The sequence below is a fragment of the Hemibagrus wyckioides genome, linkage group LG01 (assembly GCF_019097595.1).
Source record: "Hemibagrus wyckioides isolate EC202008001 linkage group LG01, SWU_Hwy_1.0, whole genome shotgun sequence".
NCBI lineage: Eukaryota > Metazoa > Chordata > Actinopteri > Siluriformes > Bagridae > Hemibagrus > Hemibagrus wyckioides.
The window spans coordinates 22,111,092-22,124,543 of record NC_080710.1 but is presented as its reverse complement, the minus strand read 5'-3'; the positions used below and the strand labels follow the sequence as shown (position 1 = coordinate 22,124,543).

The 13,452-nt window shown below is 37.6% G+C and overlaps 1 protein-coding gene across 1 annotated transcript; it reads right to left on the bottom strand.

Moving 5' to 3' along the window:
- Window positions 1-5,149: 5,149 nt before the first annotated feature.
- Window positions 5,150-8,962, bottom strand: LOC131351803 (serine/threonine-protein kinase pim-1-like). The gene is made up of 5 exons (XM_058387400.1): window positions 8,760-8,962; window positions 7,717-7,956; window positions 7,538-7,632; window positions 6,994-7,044; window positions 5,150-6,847 (listed from the first exon to the last, which is right to left on the bottom strand). The coding sequence occupies exons 1-5, from the start codon at window positions 8,845-8,847 to the stop codon at window positions 6,470-6,472; spliced, it is 852 nt and encodes a 283-aa protein (XP_058243383.1). The 5' UTR covers window positions 8,848-8,962; the 3' UTR covers window positions 5,150-6,469.
- Window positions 8,963-13,452: the final 4,490 nt, after the last annotated feature.

The following is a 13,452-nucleotide window of genomic DNA, read 5'->3' as shown; positions in this document are numbered from 1 at the left end:
TCTTTGTCAAGCACCATACGGATTCTTGCATCTTCTGCATTAGCATCAAATTCCTCTTGCCACACTTCACTCGTACGCACTTTCATCAGCTCCATCACATCTGCCATTACTGCTGTACAGGAATCCATTTTTCTTCTAATCTCAGTAGAGAGAGCTAGTTGAGATCTTATAAGTGATATGTATAATGCACATTTTTTTACTTGAGTTTCCATCTCTTCTACACTATCCATCAGGTCATTTAAGTCTTGATCAGAGCACTCACCCTTAAGTTTAGTACATGTAGTTTTAACTTGTTCTTTCCAGCTTTCATACAACTTAATGAACTTACTCTCTTTTTGAGAAACCTCTTGCTGCTTAAGCTCCTGCATTTTTGGAGTTAACTTTCTTTCTCGTGATGATTTCCGAGGTTCATCTCCTTTTGAAGTGGCAGCAGTAGGTTCTATCATTGCTGTTTCAAGTGACTGTATTTTAGAGTGGATTTCCCCCAAGAGTGACTCTAATCTTTCCCTTTCAACATCATGAGTTTGAGATTTTAATCTCCATGGACTGACATTGTAAACATTTTAGCAAAACACTGTAATACATGGTTACTTTACTATTACTTGTAGATCAAAAATACCCTTAGAACCATTCACAACAATACCACTGGTAAATATAAACAACAGTTAGCCTGTAATGATAAACCAATTAAAGCAATATATTAATCACTTTTTCCAGATGTAGAGATAGCACAATCAAACCTGCTGTTAATTGCAGAGCAGGACTCTTCAGCTTGAAGTAACGTTGGGATTAACAAACAGTGTACTCTGAAGCCTGTAGAAAGGATACTTGCAAGGCGGTAGCCTACACGGCTAATGTCGGCCTCTACAAATCGGGTCGCAGTACTTTCCTCGGCTGTGACAGCTATGAAACGGCAAGCCTCTTCTCTGACGCCTTCTCTACCCACGCGATCGTGTTTCCTCCTTCTTTCCGATGCGGTCTTGTTTTCTCTTCTTATCCGACCGGTACCGTGCCACAATGGAAGCTGTCACGGTACGTTTTCACTGTAGCTGCAATGGTCTAATGAAATAATAACCACGCTTCATACAGAGGTCTTTTTTGCTGTTTATTTGTCTTTCTGTCTCTCTCTCTTTTCAGCAGACACCGTGAAAACTAAAAGAAATAAAGTATACACTGTTCAAATATGCATTTCCCAGAGTCCATTTCTAAGTTTCTCATGTAAATGTCCGCTGATATGCAAGTGAACACGTGCAACAAATCCAATGACATCAATATTTATAACATCGTTCTTGTAAAGTGATATAAAACAACATTATATACAAAATGCAACAAATTAAAATATGAATTTCCGTGTGCGCCTTCTTAGACCATGCAGATGAAGAACTCTTTTTCTGGATGTTTACTATTAGTGTCTCTCTGCATCCATGTTAGTTTGACCCATAATGCAATGATCCCACAATTCACCCTACCTGGACATGTGACCTTTTTAGTTTCAATAGTAACTATTTCTTGAAGAACCCTTAACTTTACACATTGTAAGGAAACACGTTCTCTACTTATTACTTTGTAAATATCATATCATACATCTCATTTAAGTATTTTTAAACAATGAAATAACTCATCATGAATTTATAAGAGAAACATAAAAATGCAAATCTCTGTGAAAACATGTCCTTGACGGTTACAGCATTCATCTTTCTAATAAGCAAGCATTTTCTCCTTAGGCTTATGATCATGTTCTGAACGTCGAGGGAGCTCTGTACTGTCTTGTTCATGACACTGAAGTTCCGATGTATTTTGATCTTTACCTGTACCTTTTATATCCTTTTCTTTTGTACCTTCTGTTCCCGTCTGGAGCAGGCTTTCAGATTCTTGTTCGTGTCTCAGCTCCGTAGACCATCACGCCGATTCCGAAGTCCTGCAATCCATTGACCATCGTCACGTTGAAACGGTCAGTCAGCACGTGCAGCGAGCATCTGAACCAGTGAAGATGAAGCTCTTACTGTAGCGGACCCTGTCCGAATGATGGCCGAAACTTTTACTGATGTTTCTGAAAGCTTTATTGCACATTCAACACCGTGGAAATATCTTTTATAACTTCAGAAATCAGTGTAAGAGCTGAACAATGTATAAAGATACGCATAAAAAGTCTTGTCCGTAAACTCGACCCCATTAACTAAAGATAAACAAATATATACAGACCTTATGCCTTTAAACCTTAGAAACCGTGATGAACCATAACAATCAGCGCGTACAACCTTTCATTACTGCTGCAATCATTATCACTCTGAAGAATACAATACCCATCAAAATAAAACTTCCAATTTTTTAAGACAGATAGAGCAGACTTTTACATCATTAAACCCACAAAATGTATATATATATTAGTCCAATGCTGTTCCTAACAAATATTTGGGACTGATATGTCAAGTCATTTCTTACAGAAACAAAATTAATGCTCTCATTTTGCTCTTATCTATGACATGGAAAAAAAACAATGTAATGCACACTCTGTTTTAGTTTATTGTTCATTTAATAAACCACAAAAATAATGAGAAAATTAAATAAAGAAAAAAACAGAATTCAGTTGAAATCAAATGCATGAATTATAATTCTGTACAAAAGTTGAGATGTATTTAAATTTTCAGATGGAGGTTAGTGCAGTGGTCCCTGTCTCCTGTAAATTTACACTGCAAAGTCCTGGTAAGTAAAACCAGTGGTGAAGCTCTATTTGCTCCAGGCTGGGTCTGTCTTCTGCATCGGTGCTCAGACACCAACAGATCAGATCGCTGCACTCTGTTAGACAACACCCAGGGACATAAATCAATAAGACGTAGAGAGAAGAATCTAATACTTAACTCCATAAAGAACCTGCTTTATAATAAGTAATCATTTAAAGAAAATGCTGTAGAGTACATAAGAAATTCCTCACACTTGTAACTCTACACGTTTCCTGTCTATTTCATCATACTGACTAATTAATACATAGTCGTAAAATATAATACATAAAAACAGGGATGGAAAACTTGAATATTGATGGGGGCCAGCATTTTTCTCCTTTATACCAAGGGGGCCAGACCCACACTCACACATTTTACATCATTTTATTTAATTTCCTTTTTATTGAGAAAACACAATGTACAATTAATGCAATGTGTCTTTAAAGATTTTAACTATAACTTTGCAATTATGCTCATTCTAATTCTAAATGACAACTTTATTGTCAGTTGACAAGCATTTCAGCTAAACATCTTAACTGCTTTGCTTTGAAATCTCTAACAAACAAGGCCCTCTTAAATTAGTAGCCTAGAGAACATACTCAACCCACCCTCAAAGAACAAAATTATTAAAAATGAATATTACATGAATTCAAAACAAAATATTATTTAAAAAGTTAAATAAGTATAAGAACAATTCAGTGCATCACTTTTCTTAACAGACCAACCCACAATTATATGCATTTACTGTTCAATTCAGACATCATTCCCCCTATCAAAAAAGTTCCAGTGGGAAACTTTTGGTGTCTCTTGCCAGACAATCTTCTCTACAAATCCGGACAATTAATGCTGCCATTTTCAAGTACTACATCTGTCCACATGGTGGCCATCTTGGCAACGCTTTCAAGCAGTTATTTGCAGGTCCTGGTTCCTGTATGCTTGTATTAGTTAATTCATATAACAGAAACAGATTGACAAGACCTTTCAAAAATGAATTTGAATTCCATTCAAATTCCATAATTCTGGCAACTCTACTCACAGGGAAAAGACAATGATCATGACATATCGTATACATAACATAATATACTGTAAAAAAAAGTAGGCGCACTATTCATTTTTAATGATCAAGTGCTGCAGAAAGGACATAGTACCTTTTGTGTCTCCTGAGGAGTGAGCACTTGTGCACAGCTTGTTCCTGGCAGCACGTCCTGCACAGCACAGCGCCTCCAACTTCTCTATTATTCCTTTGTTTATATGTTAGCAGCATGCTATTCTGTTCCCATCATGTCAAGCCTCTGTATGAGCAATGCACTTCAGATTTATCTTTAAGATTGTTAAAACTCCATCTTTTTAGATTAAAGGGAACACCAAAGGTTAACATGGAGATCTTGGGACAGTTTCCGTGTCATCCTTGCAACACAAGCACACAGTTTGATGTGACCTTCATCAACAGGTTGCTCTGGTATTTCAGCCAGTGATCTGACTCTGAGAACAAACCCCAGCAGTGTCACTAGGCCAAATGGTGTGTTCCCCTATTAACATACAGCATAAAAACTGGTGTAGTTAACTATAGTGAAGTATAAAGTATATAGTAGTATATAGTGAACTATAGCTTAATGCTAATTGGACTGTGTTGCTAACTTTTATTATTCTTGTCGAAAATCACTGTGTAAAAAGAAAGAAGAACTGCAGTCTACCACAGAGTATAGGAGTTACAGTTAAGTAATGAATATGAGAAAAAGGTGCAGGCTTTCAGCTTTATTTTGAAAGTGTGGCACCCACAAAAGTTGGTGTGCATTTGTGTATTGTGTTTTGTGTTCCTTTTTCTTAATTACTTTGGCAGTGATTTCATATTTATTTGATTTTATCTATTTCTCTGGTGATTGTTTATTTTAAAAATAAGATTTTGTATCGTCACTGTGTGGGACTTTTATTTTGAGGCTGGTGATCTCTTCTTAAAGGATTTTGGGAGATCCTGGGTAAATGAGCGATACTGGGTCTGCTCCAATTATACCCACTGGAGAATGTAAGAAAAGCAATCTGTGACAAAATCATTCTTATCCAATTCAGCTTAACAGTATAGGAAGCTGTTGCAGGACAATGTGTGTGTTATTCTCTCATTATTTCACTTAGAAGTGAGCAGATGAAAAGGTCTAGAGTGTGGCTTTTGCATTTGGAATCTGTTGAGGGTAATTCTCAATATGAAGTCCAAAAAGCCATCACTGCCAGTGAAGCCAGCCATTATTAGGCTGAAAAATTAAAACAAACCCATGATGGAGATTAGTTGCGGCCAAATCATCGGTTTGGTACAAAGAAAGAAAAATGCAATGGTGAGCTCAGGAACACCAAAATTCCTTAACAATCACATTAAACCACTGCTGCGGATGAAAGACAATTTCTTTCCCTGGTTTATTTCATAAACAAAGATACTCTCTCAGATGAACATTTCTTTATAAAAATTCTGGTGCATTATGCCAATCACAGCCATGATAATGAATGTTGGAAAGTAATTACCCCTGTACAGTTAGATGGTTAATAGATGAAAAATAGATGAAAAATTTCTTTCATAAAAAATGTTTTAAATAGAAAGAAATCCTTTATGTGAACTGAAGAAATTGTGGAGGAAGGATTGGTTGGGAAATCTTTGTTAGTGTGCAGGATTGTCTGCTCTGCAAAGAAAGCTAAAGTAACAGGAAAAGAAACAAGCTAATTATATACTGTGCACCACCAGCAATCATGTCATGTTTGTTTTTATTTTTCATTTTTGCTGTTTCTAACAAATATTTGGGAGTGACATATCAAGTCATTTCTTACGGAAGCAATAGTAATGCTCTCATTTTGCCCTGACCTTCCTACACACTTATCCATGATAACAAAAAATATTCTTTTATTAAAAAAAGCACAAAAATAATGAGATAATGAAAAATTAAAAAACTAATTATATACAGATGTATTTACAGTTATATAATTAATTAGAAATTCTGTACAAAAGTTCTGTACAATTCTTAACAAAAGTTCAGATATATTACAATTTTTTAAGAGGAGGTTAGTGCAGTGGTCCCTGTCTCCTGTACACTGGCCCTTCAGAAATCTGGTTAGTAAAACCATTGGTGAAACTCTATTTCCTCCAGGCTGGGTCTGTCTTCTTCATTGGGTCTCAGACACCAACGGATCAGATCGCTGCACTCTGTTACACAATACCCAGGTACATGAATCAATAAGACATAGAAAGAAGAATCTAATACTTAACCCCGTAAAGAACCTGCTTTATTATAAATAATCCATTAAAGAAAATGCTGTAGAGTACATTAGAAATTCCTCACACTTGTAACTCTACACATTTCCTGTCAATTTTATCATATTGACTAATTAATACATAGTCATAAAATATAATACATTAAAATAAATGAACACTTCTTTCTCTGCTCAAGTCTGTGTATAAGGTATAGTTCAGTCTGCTATTAATTAGTCCATAGCTTATCAGTCTTTCTACTTTCTTGCCTTGAGACAGACTTTCAGGGAAGAACAAATAGCCAATTTTTGTTTCCTCAGTGGTCCTGAAAGGCAGACAGCCACACACCAGCCTGTACAGTGTCACTCCCACAGACCAGACGGTAGCTGGGTCTGCCCGATACTGCCCCTGGATGAACCACTCAGGAGGGGCATATTCAGATGTGCCTGTTAACAAAGATACTTTAGATTTAGAAAAAGAGTCACAGTACTTGCTGCCACCAAGAACTCATGGTCTCAAATCAGACACCTGCGAAGTCATTGTAATAGTCTTTGACGAGGTCTCCGCAACCGAAGTCAAACAGCTTGACCTGCCATGTGCCTGTCTGAATAAGGATGTTTTCTGGCTTGACATCACGGTGCAGTATCCCCTGGCTCTTACAATGTGTCAGCGCCTCCATCAGCTGAAACATCACATGGCGAGCCACGACCTCAGTCAAACATCCACCTTGCTTGCTGGAGAATTCATGGAGGTCCAGACATGGTTCAGGCCGTTCCAGAATGACAACATAGTGTTTTGGCTCTTCGAACCAGTCCAGAATCTTGAGGATTCTTGAGCAAGGTTTGAAGTTTGCAAGGACCATCAGCGCTATCTCAGTGGGGAGCCATCCATATCCTGTCTGTAGTATGGGACAAAAAGGAAAGAATAAGTGCCACACGCTATAACGCCATCCTTTGTAATACTATCTTTGTAGAAATCTGATTTTTAGTATGTGTGCTAGGTTATAGTAATAGGTAGGATGTATATTATGATAAAGAAACTTACAAGCTGCAGTTTTTCATAGGGCATTGTCTTGGAGACAAACTTGATTGCAACCTGAGGAAAGATGAATGTGTTATGTACAATTAAATGAAATCATTTACATACATGAAGTAACTAAAAGAGGTCTTCAGACACATTTGGCTTGTGAGGTTATATAATTTTAGACATGCATGAAAGAGCAGTAATTACTGCTTTTGAATAAGAGCTTTGCAATTTTATTGCCAATCTCACAATTCTACAGTGATCCATGTCAAGATTAGCAGTAAAATATGTCAGAATAAAGGGAGGTCAAGAGACGTATAACAATCAGCGTCCTTCAAAAGGCACAGTCACCTACCAGTGAACACATTCCTGAGTTCAGTTTTAATATTTAAGATTATGACTAATACCTGGCAGCAATTGACTGCAAATTAAGCTTAGAAGATTAAAATTTGTTAAGTTATTGATTACCTTCTGAACATTAGGAGCACTGATCAACTTTACTTCTGATTGTGTCAAAGGTCAAATGGTCAAAGGCTAGAGTAAAAACAGAAATGGAAAGACTTACTGGCAATCCGTCTTCTTTCCGTATCCCAGCAAACACACAACCAAATCCTCCTGCACCCAGCAGTTCTCCTTCCAAATACACCTTCGTCCAATGTGCTGCAAAAAACATCCAATTATAAGTCTCTTATTCATGTAACTCAGCCCACTTTTTATGCATTTCACCTATGAGTTCTGCCTTACATTTGGAAAGACGTATAATAGGTTGGTTAGCAGGTTCCTCTGGACTTCTCTCTGTTCTTGGTCTCTTCTGCAGAGGCTCGGTTGTATCTGCCAGGTTACTGGGCTGGTCTGTCTCCTTACACCCCTGATGCTCCGAAGGGTTTGCAGCCTGCCCCGAGAACAAGCGCTTTCTTTTCTGAATGGTCCTTTGGGCACACCTTGGGATTTTATGGTGACGATGAGTGTTCTTTAACGGCTTAGCTGGGGGTTGAAACGGTGACACAAAAGAACACTTTTAGTTCACTGCGTTGGGTGATGTTTAACGTTAAACATAGGAAGAGAATTACTTCTTCAGGACAACTTTGAACATATAAACTAATAGATTTAGTTTCAGAGTCCGTTTCCATTAAAATATATTCCACAGACAATTATTTATGGTGAATATTGCTAAAGCAAGACATTTTCTGTCACTGTGTACCATCCTCCCAGTGTCATATAATCTAAAAAGATACTATCTTATAAGATGTGCTTAGAATATCATGAACATTTTGATTGTAGTATGCATCAATATGAAAAAAAATCATTTTATGCAACAAAAATATGAACTAAAAATATTTCTCAACCCTTTTTTAAATCCTTGTTATCATCTGAACTAAGATGTGATGTTATTCCTCCCTCCTCTTGCTGTGTGTATACTTATATAGCTAAACTCATCTTCTCCTTACACATTGATTTAAAGTTATTTTCCTTCCTTTTTTTCTTAGTGATCAATGTTTGCGGCTAACACGTAACATTGCAGTTATATTCCGCTGAAATGAATGAAATGAACGAAATGACTCGAAAAGAGATTCAAAGATCCGATTCAGTAAAATGATCCAAACTTCAGAAGTGAGCGACTGTTAGCTCGCTAGCGCCGTGTTGGCGCCCTCTGGTGTATATACACGTTAAAATACTAAAATTAAAACCCTTTTCCATTCAAATTACCTTTCAGACAGGGTACTAACAATACAACTATATAATATATTACTACATTTTGATAACAGAGTGTGAATAAAAACACTTACCTGTGGGAGTCCGCTGTGAGCCCACTGCCGTGGACACGGTTCCCATCACAGCCGGTGAAGATGCACTTTTATAGCCGTTCAGAAACATCCCAGCAGGTGTCGCTTTATTCTCGGTATCAATTGCCGATACTCACTTCTTATGATGGTGAATCAATCCGGTATTTCTTCTGATGGTGAATCTCTCCGGTATTTCTTCTGATGGTGAATCTCTCCGGTATTTCTTCTGATGGTGAATCTCTCCGGTATTTCTTCTGATGATGAATCTCTCCGGTATTTCTTCTGATGATGAATCTCTCCGGTATTTCTTCTGATGTTGTATCCAATACTCACTTGTTATGATGGTGAATCTCTCCGGTATTTCTCTTGTAGTTGTATCCAATACTCACTTGTTATGATGGTGAATCTCTCCGGTTTTTCTCCTGTAGTTGTATCTGTTTCTAACGCCGCACCACTCGTGTATTTTTAAAATTTGAATTTTAGAACGTTTTGGGGGGAGTGGGGGGGGGTTGGGTGAGGGGGGGTATGGGGGGAGAGGAAAAAAAGTCTTGTCATGGTGGCTCGTTTTAGCTAACTGTCTAACATTCAACATTAAATAAATAAAAAGATTCAGTTTCTCAGAAATGTTGTCATGTTAGCTACATGGATGTATTACTGTTTTGATTAGTCAGTGTGTTTGTGCTAGGATCCAGATCACAATTAAGGTTAAGGCTCTGAGTCGTTGACCAGAAGATCTGGGTTCAACCCCCAAGGATGGGATATGCAAAGAATGAATTTCACTGTGCAGTAATGTAAATGTGACAAAGACAACTTAACTTATGTTAACCCTTTAAACCATGTTAAAATATTAAGCAGTTATTAGTGTCCACTAACTGCACTAATCTGCCCATTTGTGTGGTACACAACACAAGACACAGGTTGTAAACAATGTAATATATACATATATTTATTTGATCCTGAAAATTAGTATGAATGTGGATTCAACTTTGATGTAATGTGGTTTACATTCACATTAATGTAATGTGGATTACATTCAACTTTGAGCCCTTTCAAAGTTCTCAATGACAAGACAGACAGGTGAAGGAAACAGTGGAAAATGAAAAAAGAACACTACTAGGTACATCATGAAAATTTTCTTGAAATTTCTTTGTCATTTGCACTTGATGAATACACCACCACACACTTAAGTGATGTAAAAATTTCAGATCAAGCCAGAAAACAGGCAACTCGTATAATTATAAACATGTGCTGGTTTTGGTGTCAGTTTAATGCCAGACAGATGGTCCACGCAACAGCAGACTTTGACTTGTGATAGAATCCAAGAAGTACAAGATCTCTAAGGCATGTTCAGCTCCTCTTGACTGAAGATCGGACACAACACAGAACTTCACTCCACTGCTGCTCCTGTGTGCGCGCTGACCCTCCACCTCGGCCGAGCGAATACACCGGTAGCTGATCGGGAGATGTTCAGGAGATGCATGAATGCAGAAGAGTTGGAGCTTAACATTATTGCCATAATGTCTACATAGGACTGAGAGGCAATGTTTAAACAGACATTGTACAGTAGTTCCTCGGGTCTGTGGTTATTCAAAAATAAATTCACAATACAATCTCATTTCTATTTCTAATCTCTTTCTCATTGATTATAAACGCTAGAAACCCTAAATCCAAAAACTATAATTTCCCTTTTCAGTGTCAGTTCTGAAAAAGTGATTATGACAAGTCCTTGCTGAGAAACAAATTTAACAAAAGCAGATTAATTTTGCATGTTCAACTGTAATTCTGCCTGAAGCTCATGCTCTCAATTATACATTAGCACAGCTAGATCATAACAGTCTTACAATATTAGAAATGAAACATTATATTCAAAATTCAAAGTATTAGTGCATTTAGTCATGTGTGATTCAATGTAGAACAAGGCAAGGTCATTTGGAGGTTACTTCCACATAATGCTCTGCATAATGCTCCTCGTATTTGACGAGGTCTCTTTCAAGTCAAACAGCTTGACTTGCCACGTGCCTGTCTGAATCAGAATGTTTTCTGACATCATGATGCAGTATCCCCTGGCTCTTACAATGCTTCAGAGCCTCCATCAGCTGAAGCATAACATGGCGAGCCACGACCTCAGTCAAACATCCACCTTGCTGGCCGGAGAATTCCTCGAAGTCCACACATGGTTCAGGCTGTTCCTGGACGAAAACGTATCATTTTGCCTCTTCGTACAAGTCCAGAATCTTCAGGATTTTTGAGCAAGGTTCTGTGTTTGCAAGGATCGTCAAAGCTATCTCAATGGGCAGCCATCCATATCCTGTCTGTGGTATGGTACAAAAAGGAAAGAATGAGTGCCACACATTATAATGCCATCCTTTGTAATACTACTTATCAAGGTCTTCTTAGAAATCTGATTTTTAGGTAAGATGTACATCATGATAAAGAAACTTACAAGCTGCAGTTTTTCATAAGGCATCTTTTTGGAGACGTACTTGATTGCAATCTGAGGAAAGATGAATGTGTTATGAGTAATTAAATGAAATCATTTGCATACATAAAGTAACTAAAAGAGCTCTTCAGACTCATCTGGCTTGTGAGGTTACATCATTTTAATTTTATGCATGAAAGAGCAGTAGTTACTGCTTTTAAATAACAGCTTTGCAACTTTACTGCCAATCCCACAATGCTACAGTGATCCATGATGTCAAATGTACAGTAGCAGCAAAAGATGTCAAAGTAAAGGGAGGTTAAGAGACATATAACAATCAGCCTCCTTCAAAAGGAACTACTAGTGCCTACTAGTGAACACTGCCATTCCTGAGTTCAGTTTTAATATTGTTATAATGTTTTTCTCTAATTTGAGTGCAAATTAGGCTTAGAAGATTAAAATTTGTTAAGACGTGATTGCTTACCTTCTGTCCATTAGAAGCACTGATCAACTTTACTTCTGATTATGTAGAAAACTGGTCAAAGGCTTGAGTAAAAACAGAAATGGAAAGACTTACTGGCAATCCGTCTTCTTTGCGTGTCCCAGCAAAAACACAGCCAATCCTCCAGCACCCAGCAGTTGTCCTTCCAAATACGCCTTCGTCCAATGTGATTGTTACGTCACTAAAGGTTGACTTACAGAAAACACTGTAATTTACTTACAAGTGCAAAAGGTAATATACACTTAATAGCCAAAAGTTTTGGGACGTCTGTCTTTACATGCGCATTCAATTCAATTTTATTTGTATAGCGCTTTTCAACAAAGAGCATTGTCTCAAAGCAGCCTTACATAAGAAACAACAAACATATGAACAGACAAACAGTCCTAGATGTTATCCCAAGTGAGCAAGCCTGAGGTGACTGAGGCGACTGTGGCAAGGAAAAACTCCCTTTGATGGTATGAAGAAGAAACCTTGAGAGGAACCAGACTCAAAAGGGAACCCATCCTCATTTGGGTGACAGCAGAGAGTGTTATTATAAATTATTCTAAACACCGGAGAGTGTGATATGAACAATGTCCTTTGTGCATTTATGTATAGTCAATCGTGTGACGCAGATACAGCATGTGTAGAATGTTATGTAAATTAATAAGGAGGTTGTTGTCGTCCACATAATTTTGGCAGCGTTGCTTTGAATAACCCAATCCTCAAAGCGGAACCCGGCTGGAGCTGGTCCATCTCTGGATGCCACTGGAGCTGGCACAATCTCTATATGCCTCGGGATGGGTAGAAGAAAGGAAACAAGTGGAAAGTAATTAGCATAGCTGCTGTTCATAATATTAGCAGCACTAGATGATAATATGCATTTAATCAGATGTACTGGAGTACAAGGTTATGGGATGTATTAAATGCATGCCAGCTAAAGAGATAAGTCTTTAGTCTACGTTTGAACTGGGAGACTGTGTCTGAGCCCCGCACACTGTCAGGAAGACTATTCCAAAGTTTAGGAGCTAAATACGAAAACGCTCTACCCCCTTTTGTAGACTTTGATATTGTGGGAACTACCAGAAGTCCAGAGTTTTGTGATCTTAAAGAGTGTGGTGGATTGTAACGTGTTAGAAGACTGGCTAGATAAGTGGGAGCTAAACCATTTAAAGCCTTGAATGTAAATAGTGATAGTTTATAGTCAATTCTAAACTTAACAGGTAGCCGGTGCGGGGATGATAATATTGGGGTTATATGATCATATTTTCTTGACCTGGTAAGAACTCTGGCGGCTACATTTTGGACTAACTGTAGCTTGTTTATTGAAGATGCAGGACAACCACCTAGTAATGCATTACAACAGTCCAGTCTGGAGGTCATGAATGCATGAACTAGCTTTTCTGCATCAGATACAGATAAAACGTTCCTAAGCTTGGCAACATTTCTAAGATGGAAGAAGGCTGTTTTTGTAATATTTAGAAATATGATTTTCAAAGGACAAGTTGCTGTCTAATATTACACCCAGGTCTTTCACTGTTGAGCTAGTAGTAATAGTACATCCTTCTAAATGCAAGCTGAATTGCGAGAGCTTTTGTGTACTGATTTTTGAACCAATAAGTAATATCTCTGTCTCATCAGAATTTAGTACTAGAAAATTATCGGTCATCCAATCTTTAATATCTTTAACACACTCAGTTAATTCTAGACAAATTAGATAGTTCATCTGGTTTTGATGAGATATATAACTGGGTATCATCTGCATAACAATGGAAACTAACCCCATGCCTTCTAGT

Excerpts from the sequence above, each read along its gene's own strand:
- LOC131351803 (XM_058387400.1), bottom strand. The coding sequence starts at position 8,847 with ATGTTTCTGAACGGCTATAAAAGTGCATCTTCACCGGCTGTGATGGGA. Across the intron at positions 7,045-7,537 it reads GGAAAGAAGACGGATTGCCA|GTTGCAATCAAGTTTGTCTC; the intron begins GTAAGTCTTTCC and ends ATCTTTCCTCAG. Across the intron at positions 6,848-6,993 it reads CCTATGAAAAACTGCAGCTT|ACAGGATATGGATGGCTCCC; the intron begins GTAAGTTTCTTT and ends CCCATACTACAG.